Source organism: Sus scrofa, chromosome 11 (assembly GCF_000003025.6).
Source record: "Sus scrofa isolate TJ Tabasco breed Duroc chromosome 11, Sscrofa11.1, whole genome shotgun sequence".
NCBI classification, from domain to species: domain Eukaryota; kingdom Metazoa; phylum Chordata; class Mammalia; order Artiodactyla; family Suidae; genus Sus; species Sus scrofa.
This window is the reverse complement of record NC_010453.5, coordinates 69,320,640-69,339,237: the sequence shown is the minus strand read 5'-3', so window position 1 is coordinate 69,339,237 and position 18,598 is coordinate 69,320,640. Positions and strand designations below refer to the sequence as shown.

The 18,598-nt window shown below is 49.0% G+C and overlaps 1 protein-coding gene across 10 annotated transcripts in view; it reads left to right on the top strand.

Moving 5' to 3' along the window:
- The window catches only part of GGACT (gamma-glutamylamine cyclotransferase), a 61,856-nt gene that overhangs the window by 10,303 nt on the left and 32,955 nt on the right, over positions 1-18,598 (top strand). For 3 of the 10 annotated variants that reach the window (XM_021065870.1, XM_021065873.1, XM_021065868.1), the window contains one exon: positions 8,295-8,415. The exons of 6 other annotated variants lie outside the window; for them this stretch is intronic. Coding sequence is in view for 1 of the 4 variants with exons in the window: in XM_021065875.1 (XP_020921534.1) it covers positions 7,280-7,441; positions 8,295-8,365; positions 9,258-9,459 (435 nt within the window). In the remaining 3 variants the exon portion in view is untranslated. Of the gene's footprint in view, positions 1-7,250; positions 7,442-8,294; positions 8,416-9,257; positions 10,630-18,598 lie in introns of those variants that run through there. One more of the 10 variants, XM_021065875.1, reaches the window with a different exon arrangement.

Here is an 18,598-nt window from a genome sequence, read left to right as displayed (position 1 = left end):
CTCCATCGTTGTCATTTCTGCCTTTTCCAGGATGTCATGTCAATGAAGTTATATGGTGTAACCTTGAGACTGGCTTCTTTCGTTCAGACAGTGTCTTTGGGATTCGTCCACATGGGGATCCTTCCTCAGTGCCGCGTGGTAGTCCATCTTAGGGACATACCACACGTTTACGCATTCACTGTTGAAGAACATGTGGGGTCTTTACAGTTTGGTGGAATTATAAATACAGCTGCGTTTGCTTGTGGGTTTTTATGTGATCAAAAGTTTTCATCTTTCTGACAGACCCCTAGGATGGGACGGCTGGGTCAGATGATAAGTGTATGTTTAACTTTATAAGAAACTGCCAAGTTGTTTCCCAGAGTGGTTTTACCCCACGATTTTTTGTCCCTTTCAGGCACGTATGAGAGTTCCCGTTGCTCTGTATCCTTGTCAGCACTTGATAGTGTCAGGTGTTTAAAACTTGAGCTACCCTAATAGGTGTGTTTTTATTTTTAATGAGCTGATTTCAGTTTTTTGAGTATTTTAAAAATATTTTAAATAATTATTGAATAAATTACTGACTTAAATACATTTGACACCCCCGTTACAAATATTTCTGTTTTTCTGGTGATACTCTGCATTTAAACATGTTAAGGATTCTATATTGGAGAATAACTAAAACTAGATTATTTCATAGATAGGAGTCTTTTTGCAGCTCACCCATTGGCACATCACATTTGGCGAACGACAGCGGTACCTGGCAACGCAGTGCCTTTTGCAGCAATCATTCGTTTTCTCTGTCTCGTGCATGTCTCGTTCCTGTTTTCACCTCAGGAACAGATAGCGCCGTGATTGGACTTGGCACCCGTTTTAGGCCAGATTATATTGATTGGCGGATGGTTAATTACATGAGCGCAGAGGGATGTCCGCAGAGAGTCATTTCTTAGACTGCCTTTTAGGCATGCTGAAAACTGTCACAAAAGTGGACGGCCCCACTGCCTGAGGCAGTTGTAGAAGCTTGCCTTTAAGTGCCCTTTCCCCTTATTAACACATGTTAAGCTCAAAGAAGAAAATGATTTGAAACTTGTAAACGAAGCTCACACGTCTCTCTTGGGATGATTTAGGGACCATGGTCACTGGTCACTCTTGCTTGAAAGTGTGGCGTTGACGCCCAGGTTAATAGCAGAATGTCCCTGCTGCTGTTGTCACCTCAAAGTCTCGGTGCCCAAGGCCATTGCGGAGGGAGGGCCTGTCTTTAACTCCAAGGCTCGCCCATTAGCTGCTGTGATTGGAGCTTCCAGCGGGCGGTATTCTCGTTTAAAAACAGAGTGGGTGCAGCTGTCGTCTAACTGGAAGGAAGAATGGTGTCCACGGGGGTTCGACTTTGTGACTAGAATCTCTGCTTTTGCTTCTGAAAAGTTGCTGGAGACCTTCCTTTGTGACTTTGGGCTTTAGAAAGAAAACCAGCCTGATGGAGGGAGATTGAAGGCAGATGAGATGGGCTTGAGGTTGCTGTGGTCTGAAGCCTCAGAGGCCAGGGACCTAGGAAAATTTGGCTCAAAATGTAAAGAAAAGGGATGGGTTTCTTTGGTTGTCATTTTTGGTTTAATAAAAACTAACACATTAATGGACCCCTTTACGTCCATTAGGATTGGAAAAAATAAAAAATAGTGAAGGATTAGTAAGGATGTTACCTCCGTTGGACCCACGTTTTTGTGTTGTTTAAAGTTATGCGTGCTCTTTAAACTTAGGCTTGTTGATAGTAATAAAGTCTTAGCTATTTTGGGGGGGGGGGGGGTTAGAGGAAGGGGTAATGGAAGCGTATTGGGGCCTTTAGTCTGGGGATTAGAACACCAGACCAATACACCTGCTGCCCCCTGGTGGCGGCGTATTAAGCAGTGCGGTTCAGAGGTGAGGAAGGCTGGCTGGCAGGCGGAAAAGCCGTGGTGCCAGAGGATTACAGAGGGTGCCAGGAGGTGGTTTCTCCTCCCAGCTCCTCTCATAATTACTACCGTCATTAGGATCCTAGGCAGATAATTTAGTGCGATCAAAGTATGGCATTCACTTTCTTCAATTTTTCAAATGTAATTTCTAAAGTTTCTTCCTGCTTTAACCTTTCATAATCCCCCAATACAGCAGTGGCAGATATGCAGTGAAAAATGTCAGGGTCCACGTTTCCCTTTTCCAGCTGAATCCTAACAAATCCCGGAGATTTAGTCAAGAAAGCTGACTCCAGAGTTACTCCTGAAGCTGAAAATGAATTTGGCTCTTGGCAGCAGGCTGCGTAGATGCACCTGTGACATAGTCTGTAATTAATCAGCCTGAGAGCCTGAGAATATGGAAGCCCACAAGTGACAGCATCTCAAACGTAATTTTCTTATGTTTAATAGTGGTTAAAAAACATGCACCTTAGCGTCTTCACCATTTTTAAGTGTAGACTTCGGTGGTGGGAAGTCCATTCGTATCGCTGTACCGTGGATCCTCGGAACTGCCTCATCCTGCAGAACTGAAACTACCCACTAAACAGCAGCTCCCATCCCTTTTTCTCTGCAGCCCTCGGCCACCATCGTTCTCCTTTCCGCCTCTGTGAGTTTGACGACTCTAGGTAGCTCGTTTTAGTGGAACGTTTGTCTTTGTGACTCGCTTATTTCACTTCACATAATATCCCCAAGGCTTATCCGTGTCTTCACACGTGGCAGGAGTTCTTTCCTTGTTAAGGCGGAGTATTGTGTGCAGAGGCCACATCCTGCTATTTGTTCATCTGTTGATGGACACCTGGGTTGCCTCCACATCGTCGCTGTTATGTTATTATCGTTATTTTTATGATTCTGTATATTACTAACACAGAGACGGTTTATGCAGTTTTCTTCTGTGTGTAAAAGATTAAGCTTCCTTATGAAGAACAGCGTTCAGCCGTGCCTGATAACTAGGGTGTGCTCTCTTGTGTGGCCAAGTCACAGAGGAGTGAACATCTGTGGGACCCAGGCTCTGCGCCAGGCCCTTGTACGTCTGTGATACCTTCTGTCGTTTGGTCATTTTAATAATTCTGGGATTCACGCTCTCTCCAAAGGGGACTAATACGTGTTAAATCACCGCGTGCCAGAATTCTGATAGACATTATCTCGGGTAATCCTCGTCCGTCCCTGAGGTGAGCATCGTTGTCCCCGTTTTTTAGGTGGCACAGCTGGGGTGCAGAGGATGAGACGCCTTGGGCAAGGTCACAGCGCTAAAGGCAGTGGGGTGTCATCTGAGCAGGAAACGAAACACGTCCAGTTCAGAAGCATGTGACCTTCAGTCTGTACCCTGCTCCCCCCCTGCCAGGAGTGGCACCCACACCTGTGATCCGAAGGATGTGGGAACAGTATTGAGACGTGGCACTGCTGTCCTTGTTTATTTATAGAGAAGCTTCCGTCGTGTGTTCCCATTAAATCACAGCCCTCGGGTTTTCCTTACAGAGAAGCAGCGTCCGTTCAGATGAATTCATCTGAGACATATCAAGCCTTGCCTCCTGGGTGGTTTTGCAGACTCCCCAGAACTTCCAGAAGGGTGGTTCTCCTGTCTAATACCCCTTTTTCTTTCTTGCCTTTTTTTTTTTTTTTTTTTTTTTTTTTAGGGCCACCCTTGCAGCACATGGAAGTTCCCAGGCTAGGGGTTAGGTCGGAGCTGTAGCCATTGGCCTACACCACAGCCACAGCAACTCAGGGATCCGAGCCACATTACCCCATAGCTGATGGCAACGCCAGATCCTTAACCCACTGAGCGCGGCCAGGGATCGAACCTGCATCCTCATGGATCCTAGTTGGGTTTGTAGCCTGTTGAGCTGCATCAGGAATCCACTTCCCCTGTTTCTGAGGTGGGGTTCCCTGCTCCTGTTGGCTTGGTGCAGAGCCAGGACTGTTTTCACTGCCCTGAGCCCCCTTGGTACCATGATGTTTGGGGCTGGAGCTTTGATCTGCTCCCGGCACAGTGTTTTTACCTGGGGGCGGAGGGGGGGTGGTCATTGACTATCCTTGTATTTGCTGGTTTTCTCGGGGATCCTGGGAGGCCTGCTGCACCGTTTGCTCATATCCGGGGTCTCATGAAGATAGGAGCGCCCTGTCATCCTCTCTAAGGGTTCTGGTGAACGTGGCATGACTCATCCTGGGAATTTAAAAACCTGGAGGTGGGCGAGGGTCGAGAATTCTTCCCCGGGTACATTTGAGGTCGTCCGTAATCCCCCAAAGCAGGATGTTGGCCAGGAAATAGCAAAAGTGGGAGCAGGCGCTCCCGCCGGGGCGCGATGGGAGGGGTGCTGTCTTGGGAGCGCTGGGGCGCGGCCGGGCCGGCGCAGCAGGTTGAGGATCCGGCATCGCGGCAGCTGCAGCGCCGGTCACAGCCACGGCTCAGATCGGATCCCTGGCCCGGGAACTCCATGCGCCGAGGGGCGGCCAGAAAAGGGAGACAAAAGTGGGAGTGGCAGAAATTGCAGTTGCCACCAAATTCCCATCCTCTCTTCCCCCCCTAGTTCCTGATTTCGGTTTTCCTGAGCGCCCGTGTTCAAGGCTCAGTTGGGGAGAGGCTGCGGGAAGCTCTGCAGCAGAGGGCAGCGGGTCAGCGCGGCGAGCCCGTCTCTCCCGCCTTCGCCGTTCCTGCTCCTGGGCGGCCTGCTCCTCTCTGAGGGGCCTGGGGGTGAAGCCACGTGCCGGCCGTAGCCCCGACGCCTGGCGGGCGAGATCCCGGGCACAGCCGTGCGTGTTCCTCCCCCACGGAGGTGCAGCCACGCGGGTGGGGAGCCCCAGCCTGGGTGGGGTGAACGGGGTCACCCTGTCAGCAGGTGTCAGCTCCGGGGCAGGGTGGGGGCTGGATTGGAAAGGCGTTCCATCTGGAAGGGTTGGTGGCGCAGGTAGTTGTGTTAAAGATCAGGGTGCTGGGTCTCCCGCTGCTGGAGGAGGAGCCACAAGGACAGAAGAGGGCAGCACGAGGATGCTCCTGCCTGTGGCTGTGGCTGGTGTATTGGTGTGAGCACATGGTTTTCGCGAACCATAGATGTAAATGAGTGTGTCTTTATGTGTCTGTGTTTATGTTTATGTGCACAGAAATGAATGTCTATCCTGCGGGCAGATAACCCGCTAAGAGCAGTGAGCACCCCGACTCGAGATTAGCCTCTCATTTCTACCATTTTCCACTAGCGGGTGGGAACCAGGGCTCTTTGGAGGAACGGCTGGTTCTAGGGCTGGGACAGAGGACGCCCGGGGCAAGCCTGGAACACCTCGTGCAGAGAGCAAGGCAGTGCCCAAGGCCGGTGCGGCCAGGTCAGGGGGACGGAGAAGCCCCCTGGAATTCGCCCATCTGTCCAAATTGAGGACGGTTTGAGCATCAGAGTGACTCATGACTCTGTTGGGTTCTAAGTCACTGAGTACCCTAGGCAACTCAGAGTCTGTGCAGATAGAACCAAAGCAGCGAACCGCTGGCAGGTCTGGGGGTGAATGAGGGTGCTACGTAGGGTCAGAGAAATTTCCTCCGCTCTTAGAAAGCAGAGGTGGGGAGAATAACTTCACTGTGGCCGTCACCACCTTTATCAGGTGATCAGAGCACACGTCTGCAGTGAGGGGACAGATTGCAGCCCTGTGCCATTGATAGGCACTGAGAAGAACACAGCCCCACTTCCAGAAGATTCTAGCTGAAGAGAGGTGACCTGAATTTAACCACGAGGCAAAGCCAAGCCTGACAGATGGCCTGACATCATTAAAAGACGTGAAAGCCAAAGACCGAGGGATTGTCCCGGGCTGGAGGAGATGGAAGGACAAGACGAGGAATGCCATTGGGATTCTGCATTGGGTCCTTTGACAAGTGACAAAACGGGAAGGGTCTGAGAGCAAGTGGTCCAGTGGCCGTGTTGGTGTCCTGCTGTTGAGGCTGTGGTCTGGTGGTACAAGAGGGTCCGTGGGGGAAATGGATGTGAACAATGCGGGGGATCCAGGTTGGCAGCTCTCTGAGCGCCTGGATGCCCAGCGCACCCTGCGTCCTAGGGCTGACGGCCGCGTGTCTGGGCCCCCCAGCAAATGGGGAGACGGAGCTGGGGAGCTGGGAGGCAGGGCCGGAGGGCTGCCGTGTTCCGGGTCAGCTCTGCCCCGAGGGAGGGTCACATGGGGAGGTGATGTCTGAAGTGACCTGGCAACATCCGTGCAGGCCGAGAAGGATTTGCCCGGCGGCGTGAGGAGGTGTGGGCTCCCAGGCAGTGGCAGCCTCATGAATGGAGGTGGGACGGCCTGGCTGTGGCCGAGAGAGAGGGGGCCAGACAGTGACTGGCCTGTGTGAGCCAAGAGGAAACTTGGACTTGACCCTTTGGAACGTGTTATCTGGAAATGTGTAACGAATTACCCCGCCATTCCTGGCTGCAGCAGCAGACATCCGCCCACAGCTGGTGGATGAGAGTCCGAGGGCCACTGGGGGGGTGGCGCTGGTCCCCCCGGGCTCTCAGGGCTGCGGCGGGGCTGTGGTCTCCCTGGGCTGACTTGGGAGGGTCTGAGCTCACACACGTGACAGCCAGCAGGGCCCCTTCTGTCCATCTGGGGAGACCTCAGTCCCTCTCCATGCAGGTGTCTCCTTATGAAGGCCCATAGCATCGTAGCTGGCTTCCCTGAGGGGGCAGGGCACGGCGAGCCCCCCAGATGGAGCCACACTCTTGTTAAAACCTCGGGGGCGACATCCCATCAGCTGCTCTGGGCTCTGTCTGTTTGAAGCGAATCACTAAACCCAGTCTATGCACAGGGGGTGGGGATCACACACAGAGACCTGCAGGCCAGGGGGCAGGATCATGGGGCCCCCCGGGGCTCGCAGAACCCCAGGCCGGGAGCAGGGAGGGGCATGTCCTGCAGGCAGTGAGACAGCGTAGGGGATGCTCATCCCGGGTGAGTTGAAGTGGGAGGAAGCAGGAGCCTTGCTATCAATGTACAGAACTGCCCGGAGCGCTTGGGGAAGTGGGGGCACCAGGTGGTTCAGGTGCTGCCCAGGTGACATGCATGCACCTGCACCTGCCACAGCCATGTTGTCTACAGGGTCTTCTGATAAGATGCCAACTGTATACAGACTTCTGCTGCTGGCTTATTGCTGATTGGTAAGCAGGTCTGTTCCTGGACTTTGATGGTTAGAACCTAGCTTCTGCGGAGAGGGTTTTGTGGGATCCCTTTGCTGCTGGGAGACAGGGGAGAGCTACTAGGTAGTTACCTCGTTTTAAAACATGTTCAGCTTGTGCAGCGTCAGGGCTGTAACTTGCAGTCTCATCTTACAAGCGCTGCCATGCCTGTGCTGCCCCTGGGAGATGGCGCCAGCGCCTGCATTGTCAAGTGGTCAGCAGGCGGGACCAGCAGGCGCGACCAGGCTCCGCAACACTCATGCCTCCGTCTCTCACATCAGCACTGTGGCCTTTACTCGTGATGTCGGAAGGACTGATTCTCGCCTTCCTGAAATCTGCGAACTAAATGTAAGGTACTTTAAAGAATGATGTTTTCACAGATCTTGGGCTTTTAGTTTCAGCCATGTCATCACCAAACCGACCTAAACAAGATTAACTGAATTTGGGGAGGAGGCAGGGGCCCAGGGCCACAGGATTGAGGAGAAGGGCGACAGCCCATCACTTGTGACCTGTTCATATCCAGAAAAAAAAAGTATTTCAGGGTTATTTCACTCCAGTCTTTTCCTTGCATCACTGTGTTCAAAATTAAAAACAAATATCAAAAACCACCTTTAAACCTGTGTGATTGCTGAGAACACAGCTGCCTGGGTGCCTCTGTGCTTCTGGAAGGTGTGAGCTGAGCCACCACAGGCTTCCCTCCCTGACGAAGGCCTGGTCGCCACGGCCTTGGGCACACTCAGCACAGAGCAGTAAAGTCCTGAACTGTGTTATGCTGGTGACACCAGGTGTTGAAAGTAAAAAATGTAATTATTCCACATTTTTAGAATGTGATTATTCTTGTTGCTTAATGTTTATACTTAGGCCGGCCTTGAATCACAGGAGAGTAAACATATAATGTGCTTAGAAAATTTATATTCAGCATATTGTTTAGGGAACAATCTCATAGTTATATAAAATGATAGGGAAATTTAAAGGACTAATATGTACATGTACTGAACTTGGAAAGGGGCCGCCTTTTAGTTATCCTAAGATTTTCTTTTTTGGTATTTATGTATTTTGTTTTCCTTTTTGTATAACTCGTACATAAAGCATTTTTCTTAAAAAAAAAGGTGTAGGCTTGTACACATGTTAATATTTGGAATTTTGCTTTTCTGGTTAAGCTTTCCACGTAGCATGAAGGTTAAACTAAAATCTTTTCTAGAAAATTGGTGAGCATGAATGTGCCTTGCTGTTCTACCGTATTCAGTGTGAGGAATCCCCTCCGATCCAAAAGTGAGTAATTCTTCAACAGCATCAACATAAAGCTGAAAGACTTAGAAAAGGTAAGATGTGAAAACAGCCTTTCAGTCTATCAACTGAAAGACCCTTCCTTAAATGAGAAAAACTAGAATCACCTAGAGAGCGTCTTAAGATGTTATATTTTATTACTAATACATCATCCTGTCCCCTGACTCCAGACTTAGTAGATGAATCTCCCTGGGCGCCTGGTCGGGAATAAAAACGCTGAACCGTCCCCTGGGTGCCGGGAGCTCAGCCGGGTTTGGGACTTCTCAGCGGCGGGGGACAGCCCTGGGCCGCGTCGCCGACGTCTGGCTCCCTCCGCTCGCCGAGGGGCCCCAGGGACCAGCCCATCCCCCGGGTTCCCTGCACCTGCCCCTCTGGGGGCCCCAGCTCCGCCAGGATGGCCTCCCCCCCCAGGTGACCTTTACCCCTTCAGGGTCAGTTCACGGTCCAGATCACACAGAGGGGACTCCGTGTCCCTCTTCTTCCTGACAGTCTGTGCCAGCACCTTCACTGGCCACCCAACACGTCATATTCTAATAGTATATTTTAGCTGTATCTTTATAAAGGTTTTTTTTTTTTTTTTTTTTTTAAGTGTTAGAGTTTTTCACTTTGAGGGGACATTCACATAAAAGTAGCCATTTTTCAAGTGAAGAATTCGGTGCTGCTTCGCACTTTGCTGATGTTAGGCCACCACCTCCTCCCCCCGAACCTTCTCATCACCCGCAAGGAAAGCCCCGCCCCAGCCCGTGTGTCTCCATTGGCTCCGTCTTCGCACCATGCCCTCTGAGCGGCGCCCTTCCCGACTTCGTGCCCGAGGACATTGCTGGCCTCTGTCCTGAGCCCCAGCGAGGGCGGGGGACGGGCGCGCACCCTCATCCAGCGCGCTGCTGAGCGTCCCCTCGGGCCGCGTCCCCTTTGCCATCTCCGGCTGCGCGGAGTGCGTGGTGCGTGTGTCTGCGGTGAGCTGGCGCGTCCTCCATGGCGCCTCTTTGTGTTGGAGGAGGCAGTTTGCAGCCAGACTTACTTGGGAGCTGCTGTGCTGTCATTTATTTCTTTTGATCGAAATAGAGAAAATTGGCTAATGGAGAATTCCCAGGACCAGATGGGTGAACTGGTTCATTTTTTCCCCGCGTCTTGCGTTATGGGGAACTAGTTAAATTGGGGCCCCGCCCGGCAGGAATTCAGTAGGAGAGGAAGTAACTAGAACGTAGGGGGGAAGGTGGCCAGTGCACTAAGATCAGAGGGGGCTTTGGGAGGGAGGGAGGACGGGAGCTGAGCTTTTCAGCCTGGGTGGGATTTGGGCGGGAAGGTGGAAATGCGATTGGTCCAGGTGGTGGTAAGAGATGAGGACTGGGGGGCGCTGGGGAGGGCTCGGGGAGCAGGGGCCGAGTCAGTGGGGCTCAGTGACAGTCGCAGGGTGGACTGCGGCCAAATAGCTGGACGGGACATGGGGGCATCGTGAGCATTGCTGGGAGCCCTAAGGTTTTCCATCTGGGCCTCAGGAAGCTCCCCGTGGCTTGGGGTGGGGGTCCTGGCAGGGAGAGGCCCAATGGCTAGGAGGAGAGTGGCAATTTTGGATCCGATGCTGATGAGGGAGTTGGGAGAAGAACTGGCTTGGAGGGGACAGCAGAGAGTCCGGCGGGTGGGAGGGGCCAGCGCAGCCCGAGGAGCTGCTTTGCAGGGGCTGAGGGGGGAATGGAGAGGACGCCGGAGGCAGCAGCGTGATGGATGAACCCTGGTCAGACGTCCCAAATCCAAGATGGAGCCGTGGCTTCTCTCCTTGGCTTACAGACTGGTGGGTGATGTGTCCTGTGGCTAAAACCTGCTCTCCTGCCTGGGCTGGCAGCCAAGGAGGTGGTGGTTATTTAAAGAGAATTTCCTGTTTGTTTGACAAAAATATCCAGATAATGTAGTGATGTGAAATAAACCTCTTTGCACCTTGATTTGTTTGCTGAAAATGTAGTAAAAATGAAGTAATGGGAAGGGAAAAAATCATTTCTCCTGTGTTCTCACCTGGTCTCCCCTCTGTACCTGTGCACATTGGCGTCCAGCTCTCCTCCCTGAGGACACAGTCACATTGAATTACCCCAAAGATCCACTTTAACTTATTCACCACTTTAAAGCCCCTGTCTCCAAGTGCAGCCACATCCGACAGATCCGAGGCCTGGATTTCAACACAGGAATTGGGGGGGGCACGATTTAGCCCGTAATAGATGTAAATGTGATTTATCCACTAAGACTGTATCAACTCTGCTTGCAGGTCAGGAGGAGGAGCCTTTGGCTTTGCTCTGTTTGCCACCGTGGTGTTGGGGCTGGGACGGGGATGGGAGCATTGGACCACGGCGGCAGACCTGCTGGTTGGCCGCTGACTGGCTGTTTGACTGTGGGCCCGTCGAGCCCTTGTTAGCTGCGTTCTCCGTCTCAGCCCCAGGTGAGGTGCAGACGAAGGCGCCGGCTCCGTGGACTGCGTGAGGGTTGAGTCCCTTAGGATCTGCAAAGTGCCCAAAGTGCACCTGGTCCCTTGTAAGTGCTGTGTGGTTGCTGGTGGTGATGACGGGTCAGCCCAGGCTTGGAGAGGGCTGTGTTTATGCAAAGGCAACCATTGCTTTTCTGGGCAGAACCAAAGTGTATGTATGAGAATGGCAATCAAGAGGTTGCCCTCAGGGAACTTAGCTGCACACACACTCTCTGGAGTGTTTGCTGTCAAAGGCACGATACCAGAGGACACAGGTCGTGGGTGGGCTCTTGTCATTTTAGCGAAAAACAAAGCCTCACCACGCTTCTGTGTACTCCTGGGATTTGAGCTCGTGGTGGAGCCTGTGAGGTGGGCAGGATGGGGGCGTGCCCCCAGGGAGGCTGGGGTCATCCGGGGCTGCCTCGAATCCAGTCCTTTGAATCCCACAGCCGCACAGGGGCCTGGAAGACGCCCCAAGGTGCTAAGGTTCCCCTCTCTTCTCAGGGCAGGGAGACTCTGGACGGTGACCTCGTGAGCAGAATTAATAATTTTTTAATGTGTTTTTTATATTATTCAAAATAACTGCTACCTATGCCCTCAATGTTTGTGTCTCTCCAAGATTCATATGTTAAAATCCTGACCCAGCCCCCCCCCCCGGAGTTCCTGCTGTGGCTCAGCAGGTTAAGAACCCAGTGTAGTGTCTGTGAGGATATGGGTTCAATCCCTGGCATCGCTCAGTGGGTTAAGGATCTGGTGTTGCTGCAAGCTGCAGCACAGGTTGTAGATGTGGCTCAGATCCTGAGTTGCTGTGGCGTAGACTGCCAGCTGCAGCTCCGATTTGACCCCTAGCCTGGGAACTTCCACATATGTCACAGGTGTGGCCCTAAAAAGAAAAGAAAAAAAAGAAAGAAATCCTGAGCCCCAATGTGATGGTACTTGGATCTTGGGCCTTCGGAAGGTGAGTAGGGCAGGAGGATGGAGGCTTTGTGTGTGGGATTAGTGCCCTTGTCAGGCGACCCCGGAAAGCTCCGTGGCCCTTTGCTCCGGGTGGGGACACAGTGAGGAGATGTCCTCTGGGAACCGGAAGGCGGTCCCTGACTTCAGACTTCTCAGCCTCTGGAGCTCTGGGCGTAAATGTTTGTGGTTTGTAAGTCATCCTGCCCATGGTGATGATGTGGCAGCACCCGGGCGGATGAAGACGAACTCTCACTCGGCGGGGGTGCCCGCACCTGGAAGGCTCCGTGCTGGCTCACGGGTCCCCACCCCTCCTCTGTGAAGTTCAGTTGAGCCATTGGACGGAGACGGAAACCAAGCTTAGAGGTGCCATCATTTGCCAGCATCACTGCCCAGGCCTCGGATCCCGAAGCCAGTCCCCCCACTGGCAGCCCTTCTGCCCCTGGGGCCTCAGGCAGGTGTGTGCAGCGCGCCCCGGCCTCGCTGTGGCCGAGATCTCAGTAAGCGGTGCTGACACCTCTGCACCTTGCTCCTGAACACGGCAGAAGAGGACCGCTCGGAGGACGCCTGGCCTGGGCGGCGCTCGTTTCACAGTCACATCGTACGGGGTTCGTGTCCCCAAAGAAGAGAGGCCCGTGTCTCAGAAGAGCTCTCAGTGGCAAGGCAGGCTCGAAACTGGGTCAGAAAAGGCAGTAGCGAGGCAAGAGGCGGGTCTCGCCTCTTCATAACCGTCAAGAGGGGCAGTTTAACTAACATGGAAAGTTCGCTTGTATGAGACGCAAAACCCAATCAAGCGGTTTGGGGAAGCGTCGCTCACTGTGGTGAGCAAGGGTCAGTTAGTAAGAAATAGAACTTGAAATCCCGGAGCTGAGCGGGTACAGTGTCCGGGAGTATCTGCGGTTAACGAGACACAGACGAGCGCAGCCGGGAGCTCGGCCACGAGGGAGCTCAGCCACGAGCAGAGCAGCGAGGTCAGAGGTCAGGGAGGGAGGAGGGGCCGTGGGCTGGGACTGGGTAGATGAGGCCGTGTGTGGCCCGCGGGGCCTGGGGACATGTGCTAATGATGAAATGATCCTGAGCCCTGGAGGAGGGGGCGGGGTGCAGTCTGGGGGACACTGTGGCTGGCAGAGGTTTTCTCAGTGACATGGGTCTTGCAGATGACTTGTCATGGTTCTTCAGAAGATAACTCAGGTGTGCTTCAGGAACACACTTAAACACACAGGGAAAACTGGGACAGGAGTCTAGAAAAACAGAGATTGATTGTGTGAAGAAATGGAAATGTCTGTAAAAACAAAACAAAACCAGAAATGCAGACAAGCCAAAGGGATCCGATGGGGTCAGATGATGATGGCGGGGGAGGTGGATGGAGCTGACCTGGTAGCGTCACTAGGGCGAACGGCAGACGGGCAGTTGTCAACAGGCTTTGCAGGCCTGAGGCCACGCCAGGTGCTCGATGTCCTGGTGACATCCCCTCCCAAGGGCCTGGCCGAGGAAGGGGTTTTCACCCAGCCAGGAGGTCTGATGCCACACCCAAGCTAGAACTTGACTGGACAGTCCCAGGTGTCTCTGAAAATGGACTTGAGCGACGCTCCCCTGGGGAAAAGCTAAAGAGAAGCCTTGTCAGCCAGCGGATGAGAGCAGGGAGGGGGGATGCATCGCTTTGACATAGAAAATAAGACCTAAGACTCATGGAGTGCTGACCCTCTGCAAGAAGCAAGTAAGGCGTTCCCATCCTGGCTCAGTGGGTTAACCATCCGACTAGTATCCATGAGGACACGGGTTTGGTCCCTGGCCTCACTCCGTGGGTTAAGGATCCGGTATTGCGGCAAATCGAGGTGAGCTGTGGTGTAGGTTGCAGCTGCGGCTCGGATCTGGCATTGCTGTAGGCCGGCAGCTGTAGCTCCAATTTGACCCCTAGCCTGGGAACTTCCATATGCCACAGGTTCAGCCCTAAAAAGCAGGAAAAGAAAAGAATCCAAGCTACAGTTGAGGCAACGCTGGATCCTTAACCTACTGGGCTAGAGCAGGAACTCCTCAATGATTTTTTTTTTAATGTTCAATGAATTTTGACAAATGTACATATTCATGTAATCATACTGGGATGCAGAACTGTTCTGCCAACCCAGAGGATTCCTCATGCCCCTCTGCAGTCCGTTCTCTCTCCCCCGTGCTCAGCCCCCAGCAGCCACTGCTCTACTTCCTGTCCCTATGATTTGCTTTTTCCAGAATGTCATTGGAGTCATACGGCATTAGTCTTGTGTCTGGCCCCCTTCACTCAGCATGTGCATTTGAGATTTAGCCATGTTGCTGTATCTCTCCCTCAATTTGTTTACGGATTCTTGAGTTGGTTCCAATTGTTGGGTCTTATGAATAGAACTGCTATAAACATTCACGTACAGATCTTTATGTGGACGTATGAAATCATTTATGGCAGGTGCACTCCCAAGAGTGAGATTGCTAGGTTTTAGGGTAAATACACGTTTAACTTTGAAGATTGTTTTCTGACATTGCTGCACCATTTTGTATTCCCAGAAGCAAAGTATAAGAGTTTCAGTTACCCTGTATCCTTGCCGCCGATACTTGATATAAATAGAATTTTCAGTTTTACCCATTCTGGGGGGTACATGATGGGATCTCATTATGGTTTTTATTTGCATTTTCATAATGACTAATGATGTTGAGCATCTTTTGGGGTGCTTACTGGAAATTCATACATCATAGGTAAAGTGTATAAATTTTTTGCCCTTTTCTTTTCCTTTTTCTCTTTTTTTTTTTGGCTACATCCATGGTATATGGGAGTTCCTGGGCCAGGGATTGAATCTCAGCCACATCTGGGACCTACACCACAGCTCTTGCAACACCAGATCCTTAACTCACTGTACCAGACCAGGGATCAAATCCAAACCACTACAAAGACAACACTGGGTCCTTAACTGCTGTGCCTCAGCAGGAACTCCTTTTTGCTCATTTTAAATTGAGTTGATTAGCTTCTTCCTGAGTTGTAAGAGCTCTTTACATATTCTGGATACCAGTCATTTATCAGATATATGGTATATGTTTTGCAGATCGTTTCTCGGAGTCTGTGTTTGCTTTTCATGTAATCATGGCTGCCTTTTGAGAGCAGATGTTTTTGATTTTGATGAAGTCTAGCTTATCCATACTGTTTTAATTACTGTAGCTTTGTAGTATAGCTTGAAATCAGGAAGTGTGAGGCCTCCAGCTTGTTCTTTCTCAAGACCACTTTACTAGTTGTGGTCTTAGGTAGTTCCATACATGTTTTAGGGTTTTTTCCCCCTATTTCTGTGAAAAACACAATTGGGATTTTTTTTTTTTTTTTTTTGGTCTTTTGTCTTTTTAGGGCTGCACCGACAGCACATGGAGGTTCCCAGGCTAGGGGTGGAATTGGAGCTGCAGCCGCCAGAGCCACAGCAACGCCAGAGCCAAGCCACTTCTGCGACCTACACCACAGCTTACGGCAACGCCAGATCCCTTAACCTACTGAGCAAGGCCAGGGATCAAACCCGAATCCTCATGGATACTAGTCGGGTTCTACCAAGCCACAACGGGAACTCCCGCAATTGGGATTTTGAAGGGATTGCATTGAATCTACACATAGCTTTGGAGAGTATGGGCTGTTATGGCTCTTGTGACCCTGTGTATTTCTGTGGTATCAATTGTAATGTCTCCTTTTTCCTCTCTGATTTTATTTACTAGTGTCTCTCCTTTTTTTTTTCTTAGTTTAACTAAAAGTTTGTCAAACGTATCTTTAAAAAAAACCAAAAACATATTGTTATTTTATTATTTTTCTTGTCTCTTACTGATTTCTGCCCTGATCTTTGTTATTCCTTCCTTCTAATTTTAAACTTAATTTGTTTTTCTTTTCTAGTTCCTTGAGGTGTAATAGTTGTTTATTTGAGATCTTTTCTTACCGTGGGCATTTATCACTGTAAATTTAAAACTGCTTTTGCAGTATCCCATAGGTTTTGGTATGTTGTGTTTCCATTTTCATGTATTTGAGGGTTTTTAACTTTTTTTCTTTTGATTTCTTCTTTGACTAATTGGTTGTTCAGGAGTGTATTGATTAGTTTCTACTTATAAATTTTCCAGGGTTCCTCTTGTTGCTTTCTAGTTTCATAATACAGTTGTGGTCAGAAAAGATACCTGCTGTGATTTCAGTCTTCTTAAATTTGCTAAGGCTTATTTTGTGACCTAACATATGATCTATCCTAAAGAAAGTTCCATGTGTGCTTGAGAAGAGTGTGTATTCTGCCACTGTTGGGTGGAATGGTCTATATTATGTGTGTCTGTTAGGTCTGTTTGGTCTAATTTTTGATTCAAGTCCAATGTTGATTTTCTGTCTATATGATCTATCCATGGATGAAAGTGGAGTTTCAGAGTCCCCTACTAATATTGTACTGTTGTCTATTTCATTATTCAGATTGGTTATTATTTGCTTAACTCTCATGATGGGTGCATATATATTTATGGTGGTTATATCTTCTTGATGAATTGATCTCTTTATCATTATATAATAACCTTCTCTGTCTCTTATTATCATTTTTAGCTTAAAGTCTATTTTATATGATGCAAGTATAGCTTTCCTCTCTCTCTTGCTTTCCCTTTGCGTAGAACATCTTTTTCCAACCCTTCACTTTGCACATATAAGTGTCCTTAAAGCTGAAGTGAATCTCTTATAGGTAGCATATAATTGGCTTTTGTTTTTTTTTAATCAATCCAGGCACCCCCTGTCTTTTGATTGGAAAATACAGTCTACATTTAGGGTAATTATGGTAGGTAAGCACTCACTAATACCATCTTACTGTTTTCTGGCTGTTTTGTAGTTCCCTTGTTTCTTCCTCTCTTGCTGCCTTTCTGTGATGGGACACTTGAATTCTTTTCTCTTTTTAAAAAAATTTTTTTTAATTAAAGTATTTGATTTACAGTGTTGTGCCAATTTCTGCTGTACAGCAAGTGACCCAGTCTCATTCATATATTTAGATTTATATACACATACATACATTCTTTTTTAAAAATACTATTTTCTATCATGGTCTGTCCCAAGAGATTGGATATAGTTCCCTGTGCTATACAGTAGGACCTTATTGTTAATCCATTTTATTTTTTAAATTTATTTATTTTTCTTTTTAGTACCACACTTGCGGCATATAGAAGTTCCCAGTTTAGGGGGTGAAGCCGAGCTGCAGTTGCCGGCCTACACCACAGCAAGATGGGATAAAGCTGTATCTGCAACCTATGCCGCAGCTCATGGCAACCCCAGATCCTTAACCCACTGAGAAAGGCCAGGGATCGAACCCTTGTCCTCATGGATACTAGTTGGGTTCTATCCATTTTAAATGTAATAGTTTGCATCTGTTAACCCCAAGCATCCCACTCCCTCCTCCCTCTTGGCAACCATAAATCTATTCTCTATGTTTTTGAGTCTGTTTCTGTTTTGTAGATAGGTTCATTTGCACCATATTTTATTTTATTTTGTCTTTCTAGGGCCGCAGCCTCATAGACTGGATCCCAGACTAGGGATCCAGTCGGAGTTGTAGCCACTGGCCTATGCCACAGCCACGCAGGATCCAAGCTGCATCTGCAACTTACACCGCAGCTCCTGGCAATGCCAGATCCTTTAACCCACTGAACAAGGTCAGGAATCAAACCCGAGTCCTCATGGATACTAATTGGGTTCGTTAACCACTGAGCCACGATGGGAACTCTTGTGCCATATTTTCAATTTCTACATATAAGTGATATCACATGGCGTTTTCTTTCTCTTGCCGACTTGGTTCACTTAGCATGAGAATCTCTAGTTGAATCCATGTTGCTGCAGATGGCAGAATTTTTTATGGCTGAGTAGTATTCCATCAAATATATGTAGTGCATATTCTTAATGCATTCATGTTTTACCTCGACATTTAGATTGTTTCCATGTCTTGGCTATTGTGAATAGTGCTGCAATGAACATATGGGTGCATGTATCTTTTTGAGTTATAGTTTTGGCTGGATATATGTACAGGAGTGGGATTGCCGGATCGTGTGGTAGTTCTATATTTAGTTTTCTGAGCAACCTCCATACTGTTTTCCATAGTGGTTGTACCAATTTACATTCCCACTGACATTCACACACTTTCTGCAGCATTTGTTCTTTGTAGACTTTCTAATGATGGCCATTCTGACTGGTGCAAGGTGGTACTTCATTGTAGTTTTGATTTGTATTTCTCTAATAATTAGTGATGTTGAGCATCTTTTTTTGTGCCTACTGGCTATCCATATGTCTTTGGAGAGTTAGCTGTTTAGATCTTCTGCCCATTTTTCAATGGGGTGGTTGTTTTTACTGTTGAGTTTTTGAGTTGCATCATTTGCAACTATTTTCTCCCAGTTCATGTGTTGTCTTTTTTTTTTTAATTAAAAAAAAATTTTTAATGGTTTTCTTTGCTGTGTAAAAGTTTCATTAGATCCCATTTATTTTTGTTTTTATTTCTGTTGCCTTGGGAGATTAACCTAATAAAATGTTGGTATGCTTTATATCAGAGAATGTTTTGCCTATATTCTCTTCTAGGAGTTTTATGGTGTGTCTTTTTTTTTTTTTTAAGAGTTTTAAATTATGGTTGATTTATAAATTATGGTTATGTCAATTTCTGCTGTACAGCAAAGTGACCCAGTTATACATAGATATGCATTCTTTTTCTCACATTATCCTCTACCATGTTCCATCACAAGTGATTAGATATAGTTCCCTGTGCTGTACAGCAGATTATGGAGTCATATCTCATGTCTTAAGTCTTTAAGCCATTTTGAGTTTATTT